At 43.0% G+C, this 19,877-nt stretch overlaps 1 protein-coding gene across 1 annotated transcript in view; it reads right to left on the reverse strand.

Annotated features, from left to right (window-relative positions):
• Positions 1-5,423: 5,423 nt before the first annotated feature.
• SLC9A7 (solute carrier family 9 member A7) overlaps positions 5,424-19,877 on the reverse strand; it is a 166,847-nt gene continuing 152,393 nt past the window's right edge. The window contains exons 15-17 of the mRNA XM_068963200.1: positions 14,992-15,074; positions 10,258-10,363; positions 5,424-5,699 (exon numbers count right to left, since the gene is read on the reverse strand). Of these exons, the coding sequence (XP_068819301.1) occupies positions 5,424-5,699; positions 10,258-10,363; positions 14,992-15,074 (465 nt within the window). The remainder of the gene's footprint in view (positions 5,700-10,257; positions 10,364-14,991; positions 15,075-19,877) is intronic.

The following is a 19,877-nucleotide window of genomic DNA, read 5'->3' on the forward strand; positions in this document are numbered from 1 at the left end:
CAATATCAATCTAAACATATACACAAAGGCAACATTAAGTAAAATGCTAGGGAGAGGGAACACATTGGGGGCCTAACTCCAGTTTTCTTTATTGCACATAAAGGTTGCTGATAACTCCTTCACGTTTTCACAGTTAGACATGTTTTAATATTATTTTATATAACATGTTTATATAACACACTATGTTAATTTTATAAAACCACCAGTTTGCTACTATTGAATGGAAGTAAAAGACAAAAATTTCCCCAATTACAGTATGGAGGCTCTCTATAAAAAATTCCCCTGAAGGTCACATCAGACCTTATTAAATTCATCCTAGTCTATTTAAAAAACTGCTTTTCAGCTATTAAATGAATCTTGGTGACCTCCCCATTTAATCATTTTAATGGACATAGTAAAACTTCCTAAGAAATACCAGATGTATTTTATGTAAAAAACAAACCTAAGTGACCCTACTATGAAGTCATACTTTTGAATGAGTGATTTCAGTGACAGATTCCAAACCCATAGACTTAACACCCACATGACTGAAAAACCACCCCATTGCTTCTTCAAAGTTCACAGCTGGAATACCATAACTAAAGTCAACCCCCAAATGTCCATGCAGTTAAGACACTCACCCACTGACACTGGGATCTTAACTTGTTTGAAGTGCTTTAGACAGCAGATGTAGAGTTCTTCATGATGTTTCCAAGTCCTTTTCCATCTGAGTTCCTCCAACACGTACAGGCCCACCCAGATAATTTTCCACTGGCCAAAAGTCAAGCTGACCATGACACTTGGCAGTTCTGTGAAGCTTTTCGAAAAGGTGGCCGTCAGGGTAAGAAAGTGACCTCTCCTAAGTGCTCTTGTGTCTATTTCAGACCTTTTCAAAAGGCAGCAGAACAGGCAAGCCCTCCTTGTCATTTTCTCCAAGGGTCATGTAGCAGAAAACTGGCTGCCTGTGTGTGCCATGTAGGCCGTGGTTAGAGTATACCCTGCTTACAAAAATAAAACATCAAAAACTTTGGTTTTGCTCTTTACAACTTCTGCTAGCACTGGCTGACAAATGGGTTTGTTAATTTACAGAAGCTCTGCTTATGAAACTCAGAACTGGAAGAAAAATGGTTTATTTCTAGGTTTTGTTTTGAAAGGATTGTCAAAGAGCCTACTTGCTTTTCCTCATTAGACACTAGCATTGGTTTCCAGAATACGTCTCTGTAGATTGTTCTTATTAGGTTTTAGAAAGAGGGAAGGTCTTTTCAGGTATCCACATGGTGAAAGCAGCATTCAAGTGGGTTGTTTCTAAACTGTAAGTCTTGGTCACGAAATGCCCTCAATTTACTGTACCTGTATCAGAATGCAGCAGTTGACACTGGTGAGTCAGACTGTCAGTTAAAAACACAGAAGGGATCAGAATTCAATGACAGTATTTGACAGACTAGCTCCTTCACTAACTCATCTACAGAAGCAACATCAAAAAGCAAGCATGAAACCTGTCAAGTGCCCCATTTCTGAAGCGGAAAAAGAAGTCATATAGTTACTGAATCAACAAGCTGACTTTCCTGATGCCCTCAGTCCAGGTTCCAATCTATAGCAGATGGGAAAATCAGCTTTCTGATCCACCTCTTAGAGCTCACAATGGGTACCAAGATAGGTTTCCAAGAGGATGACTCCCCCACAATGAGTTGCTTCTTTGCCCTGCCAGCAATTTCACCTAAGTGCATCAGCAGTGTTTCTATATTTAGAAATCATTTTGTTCACATTAGATAGCTGACATGAAAACATTAACTTCCACTGAGGACAAAGAAAGGGGGAGCTATGATGGGGCTTGGGCATGTGTGCGTGAAACAGACTTCTGTTTTTGAAACAAACATTACTTGTTTGCCCTAGACTGAAATGTTCATGGATAGCTGAGAGAACATTTTTTCAGGTTTTCTACAGAAATATTTGTTGACTGAACCATGGAGGACATTTTCAGGTCTAGAGAACACAGCCTAAAGAGCTCCTTGCTGTTTACTTGATGAAACATTTGATGTCACAGTGTGACTTTTGGCTGCAGGACATCAATGCTTGTTTTTCTGGTCACTCCAATAAGTACCCTGATGGCCAGAGTCCATTGAATCACATATGCCCTTCCTATGCCTGTTTCCTAAGAAGAAATACAGCCTTCTTTAAATTCCAAATTTCCTTCTTTAGTTCAATTCTCCTTGTAGTCCTCAAAAAGAGCATGAAAAGGATTTGCAGGTGGTTTTGTCTTTCCTCTGTTGGATGCTATACAAAAGTTTGCATCTCCTTAATTACCTGCTACTGACACCACTGCCACATCAGACAGCAGATTGATCACAACTTTCCAAGTAATATGGTTACTTTGCTCTGGCAATGAATGGGTCCATTCTTATTTTGAGGAGTCCAGCATGGATGCAGTCATGAGTACAAGCAAAATGTGAAGAGAAAGTTCACTTGACTGTGAAAGGGACTATTAATATACTATCAGGTTAAACTACAAAGATAGCATCTCAGAAACTGTCACATTTGACTAGTCAGCAGTCCAGTTAAGACAAAACCCCCTTTCCCCCCAACAAATGGGAGCAAAGATGACAATTTTTAATCTCCCCCATATATACACTCTAGTCACCCATCTCTCCCTCTCATGCTCTAAGATTTTCAAAAGTGACCTTTTCAGTTGTACTTTACAAAGTATGTTCTTGACTTCTGCAAAGATTATTAGCATGAAACCCTCACAACTACCCTCTCTGTTTTGCTGATCAACCCTGTTTGTTCCACATGACTAACAATTTAAAATGTTCTTTCCTAGACCATTTCTTTAAGGTTCTAGATAGGGTCCACTGCAAGTTCTAGACTAGAGGCTCTCAGTCCTAGCTGCACATTAGAATTCTTGAGGATCCACAACAAAACATGGCAGCCAGGCACCAACCTACTGAATCTGAATCTCTGAGGGTAGGGCCTTGGCTTCAGTATTTGTAAAAACTGGCCAAGTAATCTTAATGTGCAGCCAGGTATGAGAACCTGTGCTCTAGAGCTTTTGACTACTGAAATGCCACCCCCCCAACCCAGAACAAACATGTTTCTAAGATGACTTGGGATCACCCTCTCTTGGGGGAACTTTCTTTAGATGGCTGCACCATTACTTAGCAGTTTCGATCTGATTTCTGCCAGATTGGCAGCAAATACTTGGCCTTGAGTGAAGAGGTTTCGGCCTTTGTGGCACATTACTTTTTTGTCACTCAGCATAGGCAAGATACTTCCGAGAGGTGGAAGTTTTTTAATAAGTGAACTCACTTCCTAGGACCCCTGGTAAAGTCAGGATTAATCTCCACATCTTGCAAACAAAAATTAGGACCACAGGTCAGTGACTTAATGATTCACTGAATGAAAAAAATCTAACCAAATAACTACAAATCTAGCTAAGTTTTAGACTTAGCAAATCTCCGTTTACTTATATTTAAGCAGGTTAGAATAAAATGTTTGCAGTGGAGAGTACAAAGCCTGTGAAAGTGAAAGTGAAGTCATGTCCAACTCTTTGCGACCCTATAGACTGTAGCCTACCAGGCTCCTCTGTCCATGGGATTTTCCAGGCAATAGTACTGGAGTGGGTTGCCATTTCCTTCTCCAGGGGATCTTCCCAACCCAGGGTTTGAACCCGGGTCTCCCGCACTGTAGACAGGTGCTTTACCATCTGAGCCACCAGGGAAGTCCTTGGTGGACCATAAAATCAAAATGGACTTTAGATACAAAGGAAAGAAGGGAATAAAAATGATTAATTTATATTATGTTGAATCATATGAAACTGCCATTTCTGTTTTCTTAAATGGTTGAAAATCAGTAATTTCATATCACTAAGCCTAATAATAAAGTTTTCCTGGTTTGCACAATTTATCAATTCAAAAACAAAGTGTCAAGCAATGTCTTATTTAAAAATTATGTCAGCTAAAAAGATTAAATGATTGATTTCATTATGAGTGTCCTAGACTGAAATGGGCCAATATTTTGTCTGCCATAATAAGAAAAATGCCCACATTTTATGAAAGCATTTTTTTTTTAGAAATTGGGTTTTCAAATAGGCTCTCACTGAAGCATAGGAAGACTTGCTAGCCTAGTTTCTAAGAGTTCTTTCGGTATTTCACTACTACAGGTGTGGGCAGGTGAAATAGCTCATCTATAAAGAACCCAAACTCTTGACAAAAACCTAAATTTTAAACCACACTTACACATTAAGTTGGTACAAGGCTCCCCAGATACCATGAAAATGGCCCTTCTCTACATGGCATTCAATGTCAAGACATCCAGACTCAAGCTGTCTACAATAGTTGACAGAACCTTCCAACCTTCCACCAGGTTGAATAATGCTTAACTCTCATTGACTCACCTCTGATTCCTCATGTGGCCAGTGAAATCTCATGCATTTATGAACTCAAAATTTGGAATTCTACTCAGTCATTAGAATACTGTCTTGTATTTTCTTTGCAGTTAATTTTGTTTGCAGTGAGATTTCTTCCCTCTGAATACTAGCCTGTTGCCTCTTAGGCTTCTTGCTGCTTTCTCGTTCATAGATAAGACTGCATCCCACAAATTGTGGTGTTATTTCTAAAGCCACAGTAAAACCCAATCCTATTCATTATTTCCCAGGCAGTCAGCTCACATGGAATACCTTGAGAACTTACAGATTTTTGCAGTGATATCACCATCAGTTTCTAAACAGTTTCTCCTGTACTCAGATTAGTTAAAAACAACAGTATAACACTATTTTGCCTTTGGTTTCAAACATTCCAGTAACTTCTTCCTTATGGAGATTTCCAGAGAAGGAATTGGAATTCATTCCTCCATGTTGAAATGTTCATGGACATATTTTCCAGTCTTCAGTCTAGAATAAACACAGGGAGTCAAAAGGGGGCAGGAATCCTGATAGGAGGGTGCAGTCACACAACCTCGTTGCTACAGCCTCCAGTCAAATTGCTTTCTCATGTTTTCTGTCCATTTAACACCAGTTTCTCACAGTCCTTGGAGGTCTAATAGCAACTGCCATCCTTCACAATCTTAGCCTGTTCTCTCCTTGTATGCCTATAGCCAATGAAACCTACACCGCTGTGTCTGGATATGAAGCCTCTCCAGGGAGGAACCCCCACCACCTGCCACACCTTATTCAGATCTGCAGGTGAATGAATGAAGACAGCGTTAAAGCATGCTATTTGTTTAACTCTGAACAGTGCACTACAATGTGAAAAAAGTGGGAATAGGTCTGCATTTGCCTTGATTTAGAGACACTTTCACCCTACCAGCTGCATCTTGGCTGAAATTTTAAATAAGATATCTTCAGACCCCAATAAAACAGAAGTGTTAGTTCCATTCAGTCAAGGCCCCATCTCAACAATGCTGGGGCTTGCAGCCATCCTCAACCCGCCAGTGGGTCCTCCCCCACCCCGTCACTCAGGGCTCTGGGCGGGAAGGCGCACACTATCCTCCAGGGGGAACACCAGGCGGGTGCCCCGGCTGGAAACCTTTTGGTCTCCCATTCCCAGGTCTCGTTCCAGCACCTCCTCAGAGCTGCTCTTCATTCTCCGACCACCCTCGAGGCTCATGGAGGCCGTGTGGGAACCTGAGGAGCCGTTCGCAGTCACTGTGCTATCCCCGAAGGTCAAGGTGAGGTCGCCCTCGGTCAGGATGAAATCAGAGTCTTCCTCTCTCAGTGGCTCTTGGTTCTGAAAAGTGCAGCAAACAGCAGCAACATCATCAACCACATCAACCACAAATGGGAGACCAATATCTTCCTGGGCCAAAGCCAGCCCCAACTCCTTATCTGAAAATGGGGGTCATAAAACTGGCCTGCCTTGAGCCCCTAGTGTGATAACTGAATGTAAACTCTAGAGTGCTAGCCCATGTAAGACTATTGCTGAACCAGGACTTTGAAGACCAGTGAGTAGTTCTGATTTTAAATGCCTGATAGCATAGGGACAAAAAGTAACAAAAGGAAAGAAAAGGTGATTAGTCTGGATTTTCAGCCTCTCTTGTGGCTCAGTGGTGAAGAATTCTCCTGCAATGCAGGAGATACGAGTTTGATCCCTGGGTTGGGAAAATCCCCTGGAGGAGGGAATGACCACTCATTCCAGTATTCTTGCCTGGAGAATCACATGGACAGAGGAGCCTGGCAGGCTACAGTCCATGGGGTCGTAAAAGAGTCTGACATGACTGAGCAACCAACACTTTCACTTTCAACCCAACAAGAAATAGGTAAGGTCCTGCAAATTAGATTTTGGGTCTTCTCTTTTCTGGGAAAGTATTCTGGGAGGTGGGGGGGGCTCCTGCTCTACACAAACCATCCTAAACCCATCTGGTTTATATTTAAATTGCTCTTTGTCCTACTAAGCAATTGAGGAAGAGGATCAGCCTTAATTAGGATTTCCTTCCCATCCCCACAGAAATATCCTAATGGGAAGGAAGCCCTTCGGTAGATGAAGTGAGGGACTGAGAGGGAGGGGACGTTTTCTTGAGCATCTATTGTCCGCCTGTCACAAATGTCACAAAAGCTCTCATTTGATCCCTGCCCCTTCCCTGTGAAGGGCGCACACACTCAGGTCACAGAGAAGAAAACTGGAGAGACCCCCATGGGATCTGCCCAAGGTTGTCTGGCTGCTTGGAAACAAGTTAGGATTTATGCTGCCAGTAAACAGGTTCTTCCCACAAAAAGGATGTGAAAAATTACCCCATTGGGGAACAGGACTGGCAGGCATCTCATGCTAAGCAGTGGTGGTAACAGAACAGACAAGGCTGAGTAAAGCAGGCTAAATTAGCCAAGTGGCAGCCACTTGAAACTATAAGACTACAGGGAGAGCGTCAGGAAGCTGCGTGGGGTCAGACACAACCTTTCACCCACTGGATGGTTTTACAGGCAGTGAGGGGTGGTGCACTCCCTGCACTGCCGCCCACCTCCCACCCACCCTGCAAGGCCGTCAAATACTAGGAACATCTTCCTTAAATGGCAAACACATGGTTCCAAGCTGCTCCAGGTAAATGGTTCTTTCTTTCCTATTTCCAACCTACCTTCAAAGCACATCGGAAATCCTTTGGCCTCTACCTGAGAGGGTCTCCTTGGTGCAGGATGCCGAATCTGCCTCCCTGACAGCCACATGGTCCCCATTCAGCCAGAGGTTCAGTCACACTCCCGTGTTCAGGCCTGGGATCCTCATCTATGTGAGTAACCACCAAACAGTACTGACCTCCCTCCTCTTCCTGGCACCCTTCCTTGAGCTGCTGACCTCATAGGAAAGTGAAAAGTGTTAGTCGCTCAGTTGTGTTTGACTCTCTGTGACTCGATAGATTCCCTGGTGACTAAGAGGTAAAGAATTCACCTGCAACACAGGAGACTTGGGTTCGATCCCTTAGTTGGGAAGATCCCCTGGAGATGGGAATGGCTACCCACTCCAGTATTCTTGCCTGTAAAATTTCATGGACAGAGGACTCTGGTGGGCTACAGTCCATGGGGACACAAAGAGTTGGACACAACTGAGCATGCCACTCTGTGACTCAATGGACTACAGTCCACCAGGTTCCTCCGTCCATGGGATTCTCTAGACAAGAATACTGGAGTGGGTTGCCATTCCCTTCTCCAGGGGATCTTCCCAACCCAGGGACTGAACTCACGTCTCCTGCATTGCAAGCAGATTCTGTACCATCTGAGCCACCAAGACCTCATATAGGAGATGTCTGTTAAATGCACTGACCCAGGGAAGACCCTTGGGTTCTGCCTGCCTCACCTCTCCTATCCTGGCCCATCTCTGGGCATGTACTGGTGACAAGCACGTGCTTGTTTTCTGCATTGTTTCTTAGTGACGTTGGGTTCTCCACTCTCCACCGCATCACCCCACTTAACCAGGGCTTTTAACAGCCAAGCACACGAATCCTCTTGCCTTCTGCCTCCAGTCCTCACTGGAATGAGGCAGGGTACCAATGTACAGTTCAATAAAAATCCTCTAGTCAGGCAAAGTATAATTCTAAAACTCACTCTAACCTGCCCCATTCCCCCATCTCCATTAGTCGTTCACAAAGTCCTGAACCCCCATCTGCTCTGTGATGGTTTCTTTAACAACAGATGGCATCATGTTCCCTGTTTTAGCACGCTCCATTTCTCCCATTCATACACGTGCTAAGTAATGTTTTTGTTTATCTCTGTCAGAATCTCTCTCCCAGGGCTCCTTAGCTCCCAGTGTTCAGGAGGAGACTCTCCTGGCACATATTTTGCTATTTTGAGGTTTGGAGTCACGTGGAGACAGAGAGGAACACAGACAGAACAACTGCGTGCACGGGGAATTCCGCAAATGGAGCCAAGCCACCCCCTCAGCAGCACAGAGCTCCTCAATGGGAGCCCCGGGATGGCCCACCCTGACCCCTCACAGTGGGAAGCAGGGCCAAAGTTCACCAACAGGAGGAAACAAGACTGGATGGTGACCCATTCCACAATGAAACCCCCAAGCCCAGACAAACAGTACCCTGGGAACGGTCACTCAGAAACAGGGATGCAGTAAAACCCAGTGGAGGATTTCCAGATTGATGCTTAAGGAATGTTCTATGCAGATGATAAAACCATCCCACCCCCTCTAATTCCAGATGACAGGATCAACAAATTTTTGTTCAGCTGAGGTTTGGGTAATTACATAACTAGCTTTCCAGTGAGGGCTGCTCTGGAAATGTGACCAAATAACCCTGCAGACACCTGCAAGCAAGAGCATTGTGGTAATTTGTGCATTTAAATAGCCACAGGTGGTGCTAGTGGTAAAGAACCTACTTGCCAACACAGGAAATGAAAGAGACATGGGTTCGTTCCCTGGGTCAGGAAGATCCCCTGGAGGAGAGTATGGCAACCCACTCCAGTATTCTTGCCTGGAGAGTCCATGGTATTCTGGTGGGATTCTGGTGAGCCTGGTGGGCTACAGTCCATGGGGTCACAAATAGTTGGACACAACTGAAGCAACTTACCACACGTGTACATTTTCATTAAGTGGAAGAACACTGTTTTCTAGGCAGTTCTCAAACCTAAATTTTGTTTAGAGTAAGTACAAATAAGGAATAATGAAAACTATCCATATCTCCCAAAGAACCTCAGTTAAGTATAAAATGTCCTACAAGTGATGGGGGAGGGCTACCCAACAGTGTGTCAAACAGTCAAAAGAATGGCTCTTCTGAGGCCCTCAGCCAGTACTCCACTCCACTCTGTCACCTCTGACTTTCTCAGTTAAAATTCCAAAGACTTTCTGCTCTCACTTTCTCAGCAGCAGGCCTCTCCATGTCTGAAGCTGAGACCTCAGTCAGGACCCCAGCCCCAGGCAGTAGTGGCAGTATGGAGGGTGGTTCTAACCTGCAGAACAAGTCACCCCATCTTGGGTTGGCTGTGGGGAGTCCGCAGCCCAAACATGACCCCAGGAAGCAAACCTTGGGCAAAATCTTGAAGTGGTGAGGGGAGCACTTTCAATTTAAGTGCCTGGAAGTATATGGAGTTTACTCTGAGGTATGAGGCAATAGCTGGTTAAGTTTCCAATTTTTAAGATCTATATGAAGTTTTAATAGTGGGTGAGTTATTTTACTATTACAGAGACATGAAAAGTGACCCTTATAAAAATGAAGAAAGAATGAAGGCTTTAGAAACTGCTTAAAAGACACTAGAGCTGGAAGGCCAAGACACAAGGAAGCCCAGTGAAACAAAATCAGTGTGATCAGTCAGAGCTTTTTTTTGAGCTTCTTAAGCAGAAGAGATCAGGACACCAAGTCCTGATCTTCCTGAACTTCCCTTTGTTTCTGATGACAGAACACATCCAAATGACCCACACTGTCACTTTACACAGAGGTCCAAACTAAGCAAAGTATTCCACACTCAAATAAAAGACTTATTAAATAAAATGGGATGGGAAATCATAAAACTAACTTTTTAATCTATTGGTCTGTATCCTTCCAACATAAAAGATTATCTAGGCTCACATTCCATTAAAAACTCACTACAAGCATTAAAAATCACTTGACAAAACCAAAGGGAAATGGTGCTCTCAGCATCCGACCCTTTTTTTTTTTTGTAATTTAAAAACAGTTTATCAGAGGTGGCACAGGAATTTCATTTTTATATGAGGAGGGGCTGGGGAAGCTGGAAGGCTCAACTGTCTTTAGGTGAAGGAGACATTGATGCTGTTCTCTGCCATGTTTGGTGGCAACTGAAAGCAAAGGCCATGGCAGAACTGCAGTATTACCATGGCAACTCGGCCATGCTGTACTTACCTCATATACCTGGGGACTGGTTAGACACTGAGCGAGCAAACCACACCAGGCTGGGAGGGTGGTGGTTAATGGGGGGCCACTGTGCGTGAGGATGGGTTTCAGGTAACTTTAAAAAAGAGAATTAAGGAAAACTGCCTGCAAAGAAAATACACACCCAACAAAATGTGTTCAGAAATCCCAAGGAGTAAATCATCTGGCATTCTACCCCACTTTCCCCCATTTTACCAGTACAATACAGAAAGTATGGTACTTGTAGTCTGCAAATATCTGAATCCAAGAATAAACTATAGTCCATCATCCTTAAGTGTTAACCATTAACTTTCAGGTTGCCAGTTCCCCATTTTCAGTTAAAAATACTTGATTAAAATACCTTTCTCTCTTCTTTGTTATGGTGAATGAGAATTTTGGTTTTGATCAGCCTTCCAGCTTTTGACACACAACGAGCTCATGTTTTGGAAACAGGAAATCGTGTAGCTGGAATGGAGATATTACAGCACCTGGGTCCCCTTTGCTCAGAACTCACACAGTGGAAATGTTTGAGGTGGACAGGAACTTAGAGGACAAGGCAAAATGGCTTCACGAAGGTCATTCAGACCTCAATCTCCCACCTTCCCATACTAGACTATTCTTCCCTCTACCTGCTGCCTCTCTCCCAGATTCTCTCAACAGTTTCTCCACCTTGATATTACTGGTATCATGGGCCAGATCACTTTTGCTGTGGGGACTGTCCTGCATTGTAGGATGACTAGCAGCATCTCTGGCCTCTACTCACTAGATGCCAGGAGCACCCTCAACCCCTCCCTTAGGTGTGACTACAAAAATGTCTCCTGACATTACCCAATGTCCCCCGAGGAGAAAACTTGTCCTTGATTGAGCCCCCTGCTCTAACACAAAGGTCAACTGTTCTGTGGGAATTGGTTCAGGGTTTACCAATCTATGGATATGTGTGCTACCAAATGCAGAGTCCTGTGTTGGAAGCACCATGAAGCATGTATCACTTTATGATGGAGGTGGGACCATTTCTGATATCCCCAGTGTAAGTAAGCAATGGGAAAAGGTAGAGACCAACAGGATCAGCTCAGATACAGGAATGGCCAAGAGACTTTAAAGGCAGATGGGGAGTCACAGCTGTACTCAAGAATATGACTATTCCAAGCACCAGCACTTCCTGTCTTCATTCAGAGCAGCAGGAGAGAGAAAATGTTGCTCTACATCCTGCTTATTTAACTTGTATGCAGAGTACATCATGAGAAACGCTGGGCTAGAGGAAGCACAAGCTGGAATCAAGACTGACAGGAGAAATATCAATAACCTCAGATATGCAGATGACACCACCCTTATGGCAGAAAGTGAAGAGGAACTAAAAAGCCTCTTGATGAAAGTGAAAGAGGAGAGTGAAAAAGTTGGCTTAAAGCTCAACATTCAGAAAACTAAGATCATGGCATCTGGTCCCATCCCTTCATGGGAAATAGATGGGGAAACAGTGTTAAACTTTATTTTTCTGGGCTCCAAAATCACTGCAGATGGTGAGTGCAGCCATGAAATTAAAAGACATTTACTCCTTGGAAGGAAAGTTATGACCAACCTAGACAGCATATTCAAAAGGAGAGACATTACTTTGCCAACAAAGATCCGTTTAGTCAAGGCTATGGTTTTTCCAGTGGTCATGTATGGATGTGAGAGTTGACTGTGAAGAAAGCTGAGCACCGAAGAATTGATGCTTTTGAACTGTGGTGTTGGAGAAGACTCTTGAGAGTCCCTTGGACTGCAAGGAGATCCAACCAGTCCACCCTAAAGGAGATCAGTCCTGGGTGTTCATTGGAAGGACTGATGTTGAAGCTGAAACTCCAATACTTTGGGCACCTGATGCGAAGAGCTGACTTATTGGAAAAGACCCTGATGCTGGGAAAGATTGAGGGTGGGAGGAGAAGGGGACTACAGAGGATGAGATGGTTGGATGGCATCATCGACTTGACAGACATTGGTTTGGGTAGACTCCGGGAGTTGGTGATGGACAGGGAGGCCTGGCGTGCTGTGGTTCATGGGGTCGCAAGGAGTTGGACACGAGTGAGCAACTGAACTGAACTGAACCGGAGGAGATGGAAGGGCGACCCTGGGGTAAACTTCTGGCTGGAAATTACTCACCAAAGGAAGATGTGTGGGCTCTGCTGGGACTCGTTATAAACAGAACAAGCTCCCTCTGCCTGTTCTCCTTATTCCTAGAAAGAGCCCCTTTAGGCCTATCAGTTTTTTTGTGTCTTCACCTCAGAAGCTGTCATTGGCTGGATTCACAGAATGACTAATACAAGAGTCCCAGAGAAGCTGGAGGTTGCCTTTCACTTCCCTGTCTTGGGCAATTCAAAGACAAGCTGCCTCTTCCCAAACATAAAAGGCCATCTAAGAAGTTTTTTTAAAAGGGGAAAAATATCTACAGATTTTAGTCAAGTTGTTGGAAGGGCAAAAATGAAATATCAAACCTCTCTCCCACCCAGTCTTTCTGGTAATTTACCATTACAACTTTACAGAATACATTTTTTGCCTATTTCCTGATTTATGCACTGTAGTCAAAGCTTTTAAGAAGGATGGTAAATTTAATTCATTTACATTTCTGCCTCTTTTCAATTTTTTCATGGTTTCAATTTTGTTGATGGTTTCCCTTCTTGTGCCTGTGATATTTTTTAGTTTTATGTAGTCCACGTTTATTTTTGTTTTTGCTGCCTGTGCTTTTGATGTCAAAGACCAAAAAAAAAAAAAAAAAATCAGTGCCAAGATCAATGTCAAGGAGCTTTTCCCCTTTGTTTTCATCTAGGCGTTTTATGGATTAAGGTATTACATTTAAGTCTTTTAATCATTTTAAGTTGATTTTTGTGAGTTGTATAAGATGAAGTCCAGGTTCATTCTTTCACATGTGGATATCCAGTTTTCCCAACACCATTTATTGAAGAGACTGCCCTATTCCCGTTGTGTATCCTTGCCTTGTTGTTTTTGCAAGGGTTTATTTTTGGGCTTCTAATTCTGTTCCCTTGATCTGTGTGTCTATTTTTATGTCATTGCCATACTTTTTTGATTACTGTACCTTTGTAACGTAATTTGAAATCAGGAAGTGTGATGCCTCTAGCTTTGCTCTTTTCCCTCAAAATTGCTTTAGCTATTCAGTGTCTTCTGTGGTTCCATACAAATTCTAGGATGGTTTTCCTATGAAAAATGCCATCAGAGTTTTGACAGAGACTGTACTGAACCTGAGGTTGCTTTGGGTAGTACAGACATTTTAACAATATTAATTCTTCCAGTTCATGAACACAGGCATCCTTCCATTTACTTGTGTCTTCTTCAATTTCTTTTATCAATGTTCTTTAATTTTCAATATATAGATCTTCACCTCCTTGGTTAAATTTATTGCTAAGCATTTTATTGTTTCTGATGTTACTGTAATGGAATTGTTTTCTTAATTTCTTTTTTGGATAGTTCATTATTAGTATATAGAAATGCAACTGATCTTTGTATGCTGATAATATCTCCTGCAACTTTAATGATTTACTTTAAAAACTTTGAACAGTTTCTTGATACAATCTTTAGAGTTTTCTACATATGAGATCATGTCATCTACAGAGACAATTTTACTTCTTCCTTTCTGATTTGTATGCATTTTATTTCTTTTTCTTGCTTAACTGCTCTGGTTAGAATTACCAGTACTGTGTTGAATAGATGTGGCAAGAGTACATAACCTGGCCTTGTTCCAGATCTGAGAGGAAAAGCTTTCAGCTTTTCACCACTAAGTATGATGTTAGTTGTGGATTTGCCATTGCTGCTGTTGTTTAGTCACTAAGTTGTGTCCAACTCTTTGTGACCCATGGACTGTAGCCTGCCAGGCTCCTCTGTCCATGGGATTTTCCAGGCAAGAATACTGGAGTGGGTTGCCCTTTCCTTCTCATGGGGATCTTCCCCACCCAGGGATCCAACCCACGTCTCCTGCATTGGCAGGCAAGTTCTGTACCACTGAGCCACAGGGAAGTCCCAATGGCATGAGAGGAACTGGTAATTTTGTGTTTTGTGACCTGTTTGGTAATAGATGAGTGTACCTATTTTGTAATAACTCACTGAGCACTTATGATTTGTGTACTTTACTATATATATTCTTTATGTCAATACAAAATTTTAAACATTTTCAAAATCTGCAAAGACCATATATAAGCTACCTACCACTTTGATCACTATGTTAATTTAAGAAACCATGAAGGTGTACCTTTTTGGTTTTTAATTCTCACCTGGGGCCAAGATAATCTACTGGAATAGAATCTGCCCTGCATGTAGTCCAATGAAGGCAGGATCAGACTTGGCCAGATTTGGTCCAGCCAATAGGAATAATCCTTCCCACGTGAATTAACTGGCCAACCTCCACTTCCATTCTTGACCACAGCATGGTTCAAGTGTAATTTTAACTAATTTACCTACATAGGCATATTTCCCTTGAATGCAAAGCTCTTAAAAGCCACATGAGTCTACCAGGCTATGGGCTGGCTACCCTAATGATGTGCACATTCCTCTTGGCTAGGGAGATGCTTGTTATGACTAGAGGTGATTGAATGACCATTGCATGTGTCCCAAGAGAGGACTGGGTGTATCTGTAGCAAGCACACATCTTTCCTTACTCATCAGAAGTCACACTGACAATACAACAAGAGAATTTCATCATCAGTGTTTCACAAATACAGGGAAGCCCCTTAAAAAGGATACTTGTGATCAAAGCTGTACCACAGCCTGAATAGCCATGCACTCTCCTGCTTTGTTCGGTTTCCTCTGGCAGAATCTGAACCATCCTAGGAACAAACAAGAAGACAGATATTTAGTTGCAGAGAGAGGGTTGATATAAGGGAGGAAAGCTTCCCTTTTAACCACAGTGTTTAGAGATTTGAGCTCAGAGTCAAACCTCCTGTATCACCAAAATTTCAAAGATATATCAGGAGGTAATATTTTAACACATTATTGATCAGAGATGTATTAACATTATAGACATTAGTTTCTGCAAAAACCCCCCAGTCAATAATGTGTTAAAAGAAACTGAATAAATCCAAAGGTAGACCAATCAATCCCCAAAGAAAAAGGCCTGGTTATGTCGGGGGGCTAGATCAACTCAATGAAGCACACAATTTCTGAGTAATTTTCCTCAGAGTGCCTTTTGGCAGATTAATTACCCTAAAGTAGTCTAGATCCTAACAAGTCAAAATTAATTTTTAGAGAATACTAAAGAAAGTATCTGTAAAACCAACTTTCCAGGCTCCTCACCCCGCCAAGCTGGCCTAGAGAAATCACAGAGTTGAGTTTCCTAACAAAACAATCAAGGGTTCTTGGTGGTCCTTACCCAGCCAGGCAACTGCCTTGTGTTCCAAGCAGTAACTTGCCCTACCAGCTTTAGGAAGGCAAAGGTGATGGGCAGGGCAAAGGGAGCCAGAACCAGCATCTCTGTTATTTTCTCTGCCCTCAAGTAGTACCTTCGTTTACTATTCTTCTCATGCCTTTCCAACTCAAACATCCCCATCATTTCATTCTCAAAAGAATTGGCAAAAATCAAACATTCATTTAAGGTTTAGGAAATCTGTTCTGTGCAAGTATTATAAGCAGCACACTTAATATTAAAAAGTGGATGGACGGCAGAAATCTGAGGGCACTCCTGGGGTTCCATGTTGCTGAATGACAAGCTCTAGAAAGTACAGGCTGCTTGTGAAACGTAGGATCTTTATCATCTTCCTCTTGACTGTTCTAGGGGGAGGCAGCTCTACAAGTGAGGGGCAATGGACAACAACCAAATAAAAGTTGAGTCACAATTTCAAGTATGTATCAACAGTTCTAAATCTCAGTGGGTGTAAATTCTACCTATAGTAACAGATGCCAAGGATGAGTCAAAAATTTCTGAGAAGGTAACATATACACAAGTACAGGCAGAGAAGTTAGCAAGCACTATTTACATTCCTAAAATTTCCAATGGCCAAGATGACTTTTAAAACAGAGTCCCCCCATGGTATTTGAGGAATGTTTAATAACCTGTATCTGGAGAAGGGCATGGCAACCCACTCCAATATTCTTGGCTAGAGAATCCCATGGACAAAGGAGCCTGGTGGGCTACAGTCCATAGGGTCGCAAAGAGTCGGACACGACTGAAGTGACTTAACACAGTAACCAACATGGAAATGGCTCAGTTAAATGGGCCTGTCTGTGGATGAGGAAACAAAAAGGAGAGACCCTAGAGACCAATTTTATTTCACATTTTAATAAATTATGTGGGAGAAAGGGGGCACAGAATGTCTCCATTTGTAGATAATGATCATTTCTTCAGCTAACTAATTGCTAGTCTAATAACAACTCTAGGGAGATCTCATACCACATGACTGAGTGGAAAAGTGGTAGATGACCATTTTGAGAGATGACTGTTTACAAAGAAATTAAATGCTTATTTATCAAGTGACAGGCTCTAAGTTCTTGGTTCTGTCGGTAGAATCTTACTAAAGACAAATCTAGCAAGATGATAAACATCTTCCAAAAGGATGCTATACACCATCAGGCATAAGGTAAGTTCCCGAAAGTCAGTTTTGTTTGCTTTCCCACTAAAACAACGATAAAAATGGAAAACCTCTATTCTGTTATCCTAACCTCTGCACTGTCAAACCACAATGCATTCTCATCACCTGTAACACTTAAGTTCTTGCCATCTCACCTCAAGGAAGCTACAGGAGACTGACTTATATAAGTAAGCCCCAAGAGGGACAATGAAAATGAGCAAAGCAAGGGAAAGGTTTCTTTCTGAAGGCAAATTAAGCAAATTTTTCCTTGGCCTACAAAGAGATATGCCTGCAGTCCACAAATAAAGTGACTGCACAAATGTAAGACACTAAGAATCAACCCTGAAAGGTTACAAATTCAGGGCAAATAAAAGGTGCAGCTCTGCAACAGGGGTGTTAAACACCTCTCTTTCCAAGAGAAGGGGCCAGAAGCATGGTTATCAGTTCAGTTCAGTTCAGTTCAGTTCAGTCACTCAGTCGTGTCCGACTCTTTGCAACCCCATGAATCGCAGCACACCAGGCCTCCCTGTCCATCACCAACTCCCGGAGTTTACCCAAACTCATGTGCATCGAGTCGGTGATGCCATCCAGCCATCTCATCCTCTGTCGTCCCCTTCTCCTCCTGCCCCCAATCCTTCCCAACACCAGGGTCTTTTCCAATGAGTCAACTCTTCGCATGAGGTGGCCAAAGTATTGGAGTTTCAGCCTCAGCATCAGTCCTTCCAATGAATACCCAGGACTGGTCTCCTTTAGGATGGACTGGTTGGATCTCCTTGCAGTCCAAGGGACTCTCAAGAGTCTTCTCCAGCACCACAGTTCAAAAGCATCAATTCTTCAGTGCTCAGCTTTCTTCACAGTCCAACTCTCACATCCATACATGACCACTGGAAAAACCATAGCCTTGACTAGATGGACCTTTGTTGGCAATGTCTCTGCTTTTCAATATGCTATCTAGGTTGGTCATAACTTTCCTTCCAAGGAGTAAGCGTCTTTTAATTTCATGGCTGTAATCACCAGTCCAAAATCACCACTCCAAAATCTGCAGTGATGTTGAAGCACCCAAAAATAAAGTCTGATGCTGTTTCCACATCTATTTCATGAAGTGCTGGGACCAGATGCCATGATCTTAGTTTTCTGAATGTTGAGCTTTAAGCCAACTTTTTCACTCTCCTCTTTCACTTTCATCAAGAGGCTCTTAGTTCTCCTTCACTTTCTGCCATAAGGGTGGTGTCATCTGCATATCTGAGGTTATTGCTATTTCTCCCAGCAATCTTGATTCCAGCTTGTGCTTCTTCCAGCCCAGTGTTGCTCATGATGTACTCTGCATATAAGTTAAATAAGCAGGGTGTCTGGACAGGAAGAATTTGGATTCTTCCCCAAAGCCTCTGGGAAAATCAGGGAGGATCTGTGTGGAACAAGACTGATTTAAGTTGACCCAGAAGATAGCCAACAATTGTTTCCCAGCAAGATTTGGATGGTAGCCATGGACAAACTGGTGAGCCCTTGCTGTGGGCTCTGAGCCAGGGTCGGTATGGGTGCAGCTGATCCTAAAATATGCAGGGACTTGCTCTCACACCACATCCTCCTCAAAACCTACATCCCCACCAGCAAACAAATACCACCAGCTCTGCTTATCACCAAATTTTTGAGCATAAAACTATGAGTGGCTTTTCTCTTGCATTCATTAAGCACCTACTGTGTGCCAGGCCCCATGCTCAGTGCTGCCAAACACAAAGAGGAATGAGACCTCACACCAGCCACTTGAGAAGCACATTTCCAGAGGAGGAGACAGACAGACCTATGTGTATGTGGTGAAGAAAAAGAAACCAGGTTAAAGACCTGGGCAGTGGCCAAAGGTCCTATTTTGAAATAATTTTTCTAGAACTAATGAATAATGATTTCTGGGCAGAGTTATATTTCATTGCATTTTTATGGTTAAAGTATATATTTTTATGTTAAGGTCACTATAATAATAAGAAGAGCTTATTTTTTTTTTTTCAGAGAGGTAGTAGAATACTGCCCTTCCCCTCAAAGATTTCTACATCCTAATCCCGGGAGCCTGAGTGTGTTATGTTACTTGGCAAAAGGGTCTTTGTGGATGGACTTAAGGTTTTCCAGGTGGGCCCAGTATAAACACATGGACCTTGATAAGCGGGCAGGGGGTGGGGTGGGCAAGAGAGTGATGTAGTGAGGGAAGAGGCAGGAGAAGTTCAGAGCATGACAGGGGCTTGCCCTGATGGTGCTGGCTTTGGAGGTGGAGAGGCCAAGAGTCAGGAAATGTGGGTACTTCTAGGAGCTAAGCTTGATTCCCAGCCAATGGCCAGCAAGGAAACAGGACCTCAGTCCTACAAGTACGTGGAAGTGAATTCTACCAGCAACCTGCACGAGCCTGGTGATGGCTTCTCCCCCAGAGCCCAACCCCACAGACACCTTGATTTTGACACTGAGAAACCTGAAAGAGGGAAGCCAGTAGAGCTTACCAGACTTCTGACTCACAAACCTATAAGACTGTGTTGTTTTAAACCACTGAGTTTGTGGTAATTTGTTATAGCAGTGATAGCACACTAATGCAAAGTTAAAAAGTACATAGTTGATAACGATGGGGGCCAAGATTTCTCAGAAGGGCTAACAAAGGGTTTAAAAACAGGGAATTAAGTGCTCAACTTTGGCCACTTGATGTGAAGAGCCAACTCATTGGAAAAGGCCCTGATGATGGGTAAGACTGAGGGCAGGAGGAGAAGGGGATGACAGAGGATGAAATGGTTGGATAGCATCATCAACTCAAGGGACTTGAGTTTGAGCAAACTCCGGGAGACAGTGAAGGACAGGGAAGCCTGGCGTGCTGCAGTTCATGGGGTGGCAGAGTCAGACACAACTGAGCGACTGAACAACAAAGTGCTCTACACTGCCTTCACCAGGGCTTCTCAAACTGTAAACTGCACACAAACTTCTTGGGCCCTCTGCTAAAATGAAGATTCTGATTCTGCGGGTCTAGATGTGGCCTGACAGTCTGCATTTCTAACAAGCTCTCTGGTGATGCCCAGGTTGCCGTCCATGGGTACACTT

This window comes from Capricornis sumatraensis, chromosome X (genome assembly GCF_032405125.1).
Source record: "Capricornis sumatraensis isolate serow.1 chromosome X, serow.2, whole genome shotgun sequence".
Taxonomy (NCBI): domain Eukaryota; kingdom Metazoa; phylum Chordata; class Mammalia; order Artiodactyla; family Bovidae; genus Capricornis; species Capricornis sumatraensis.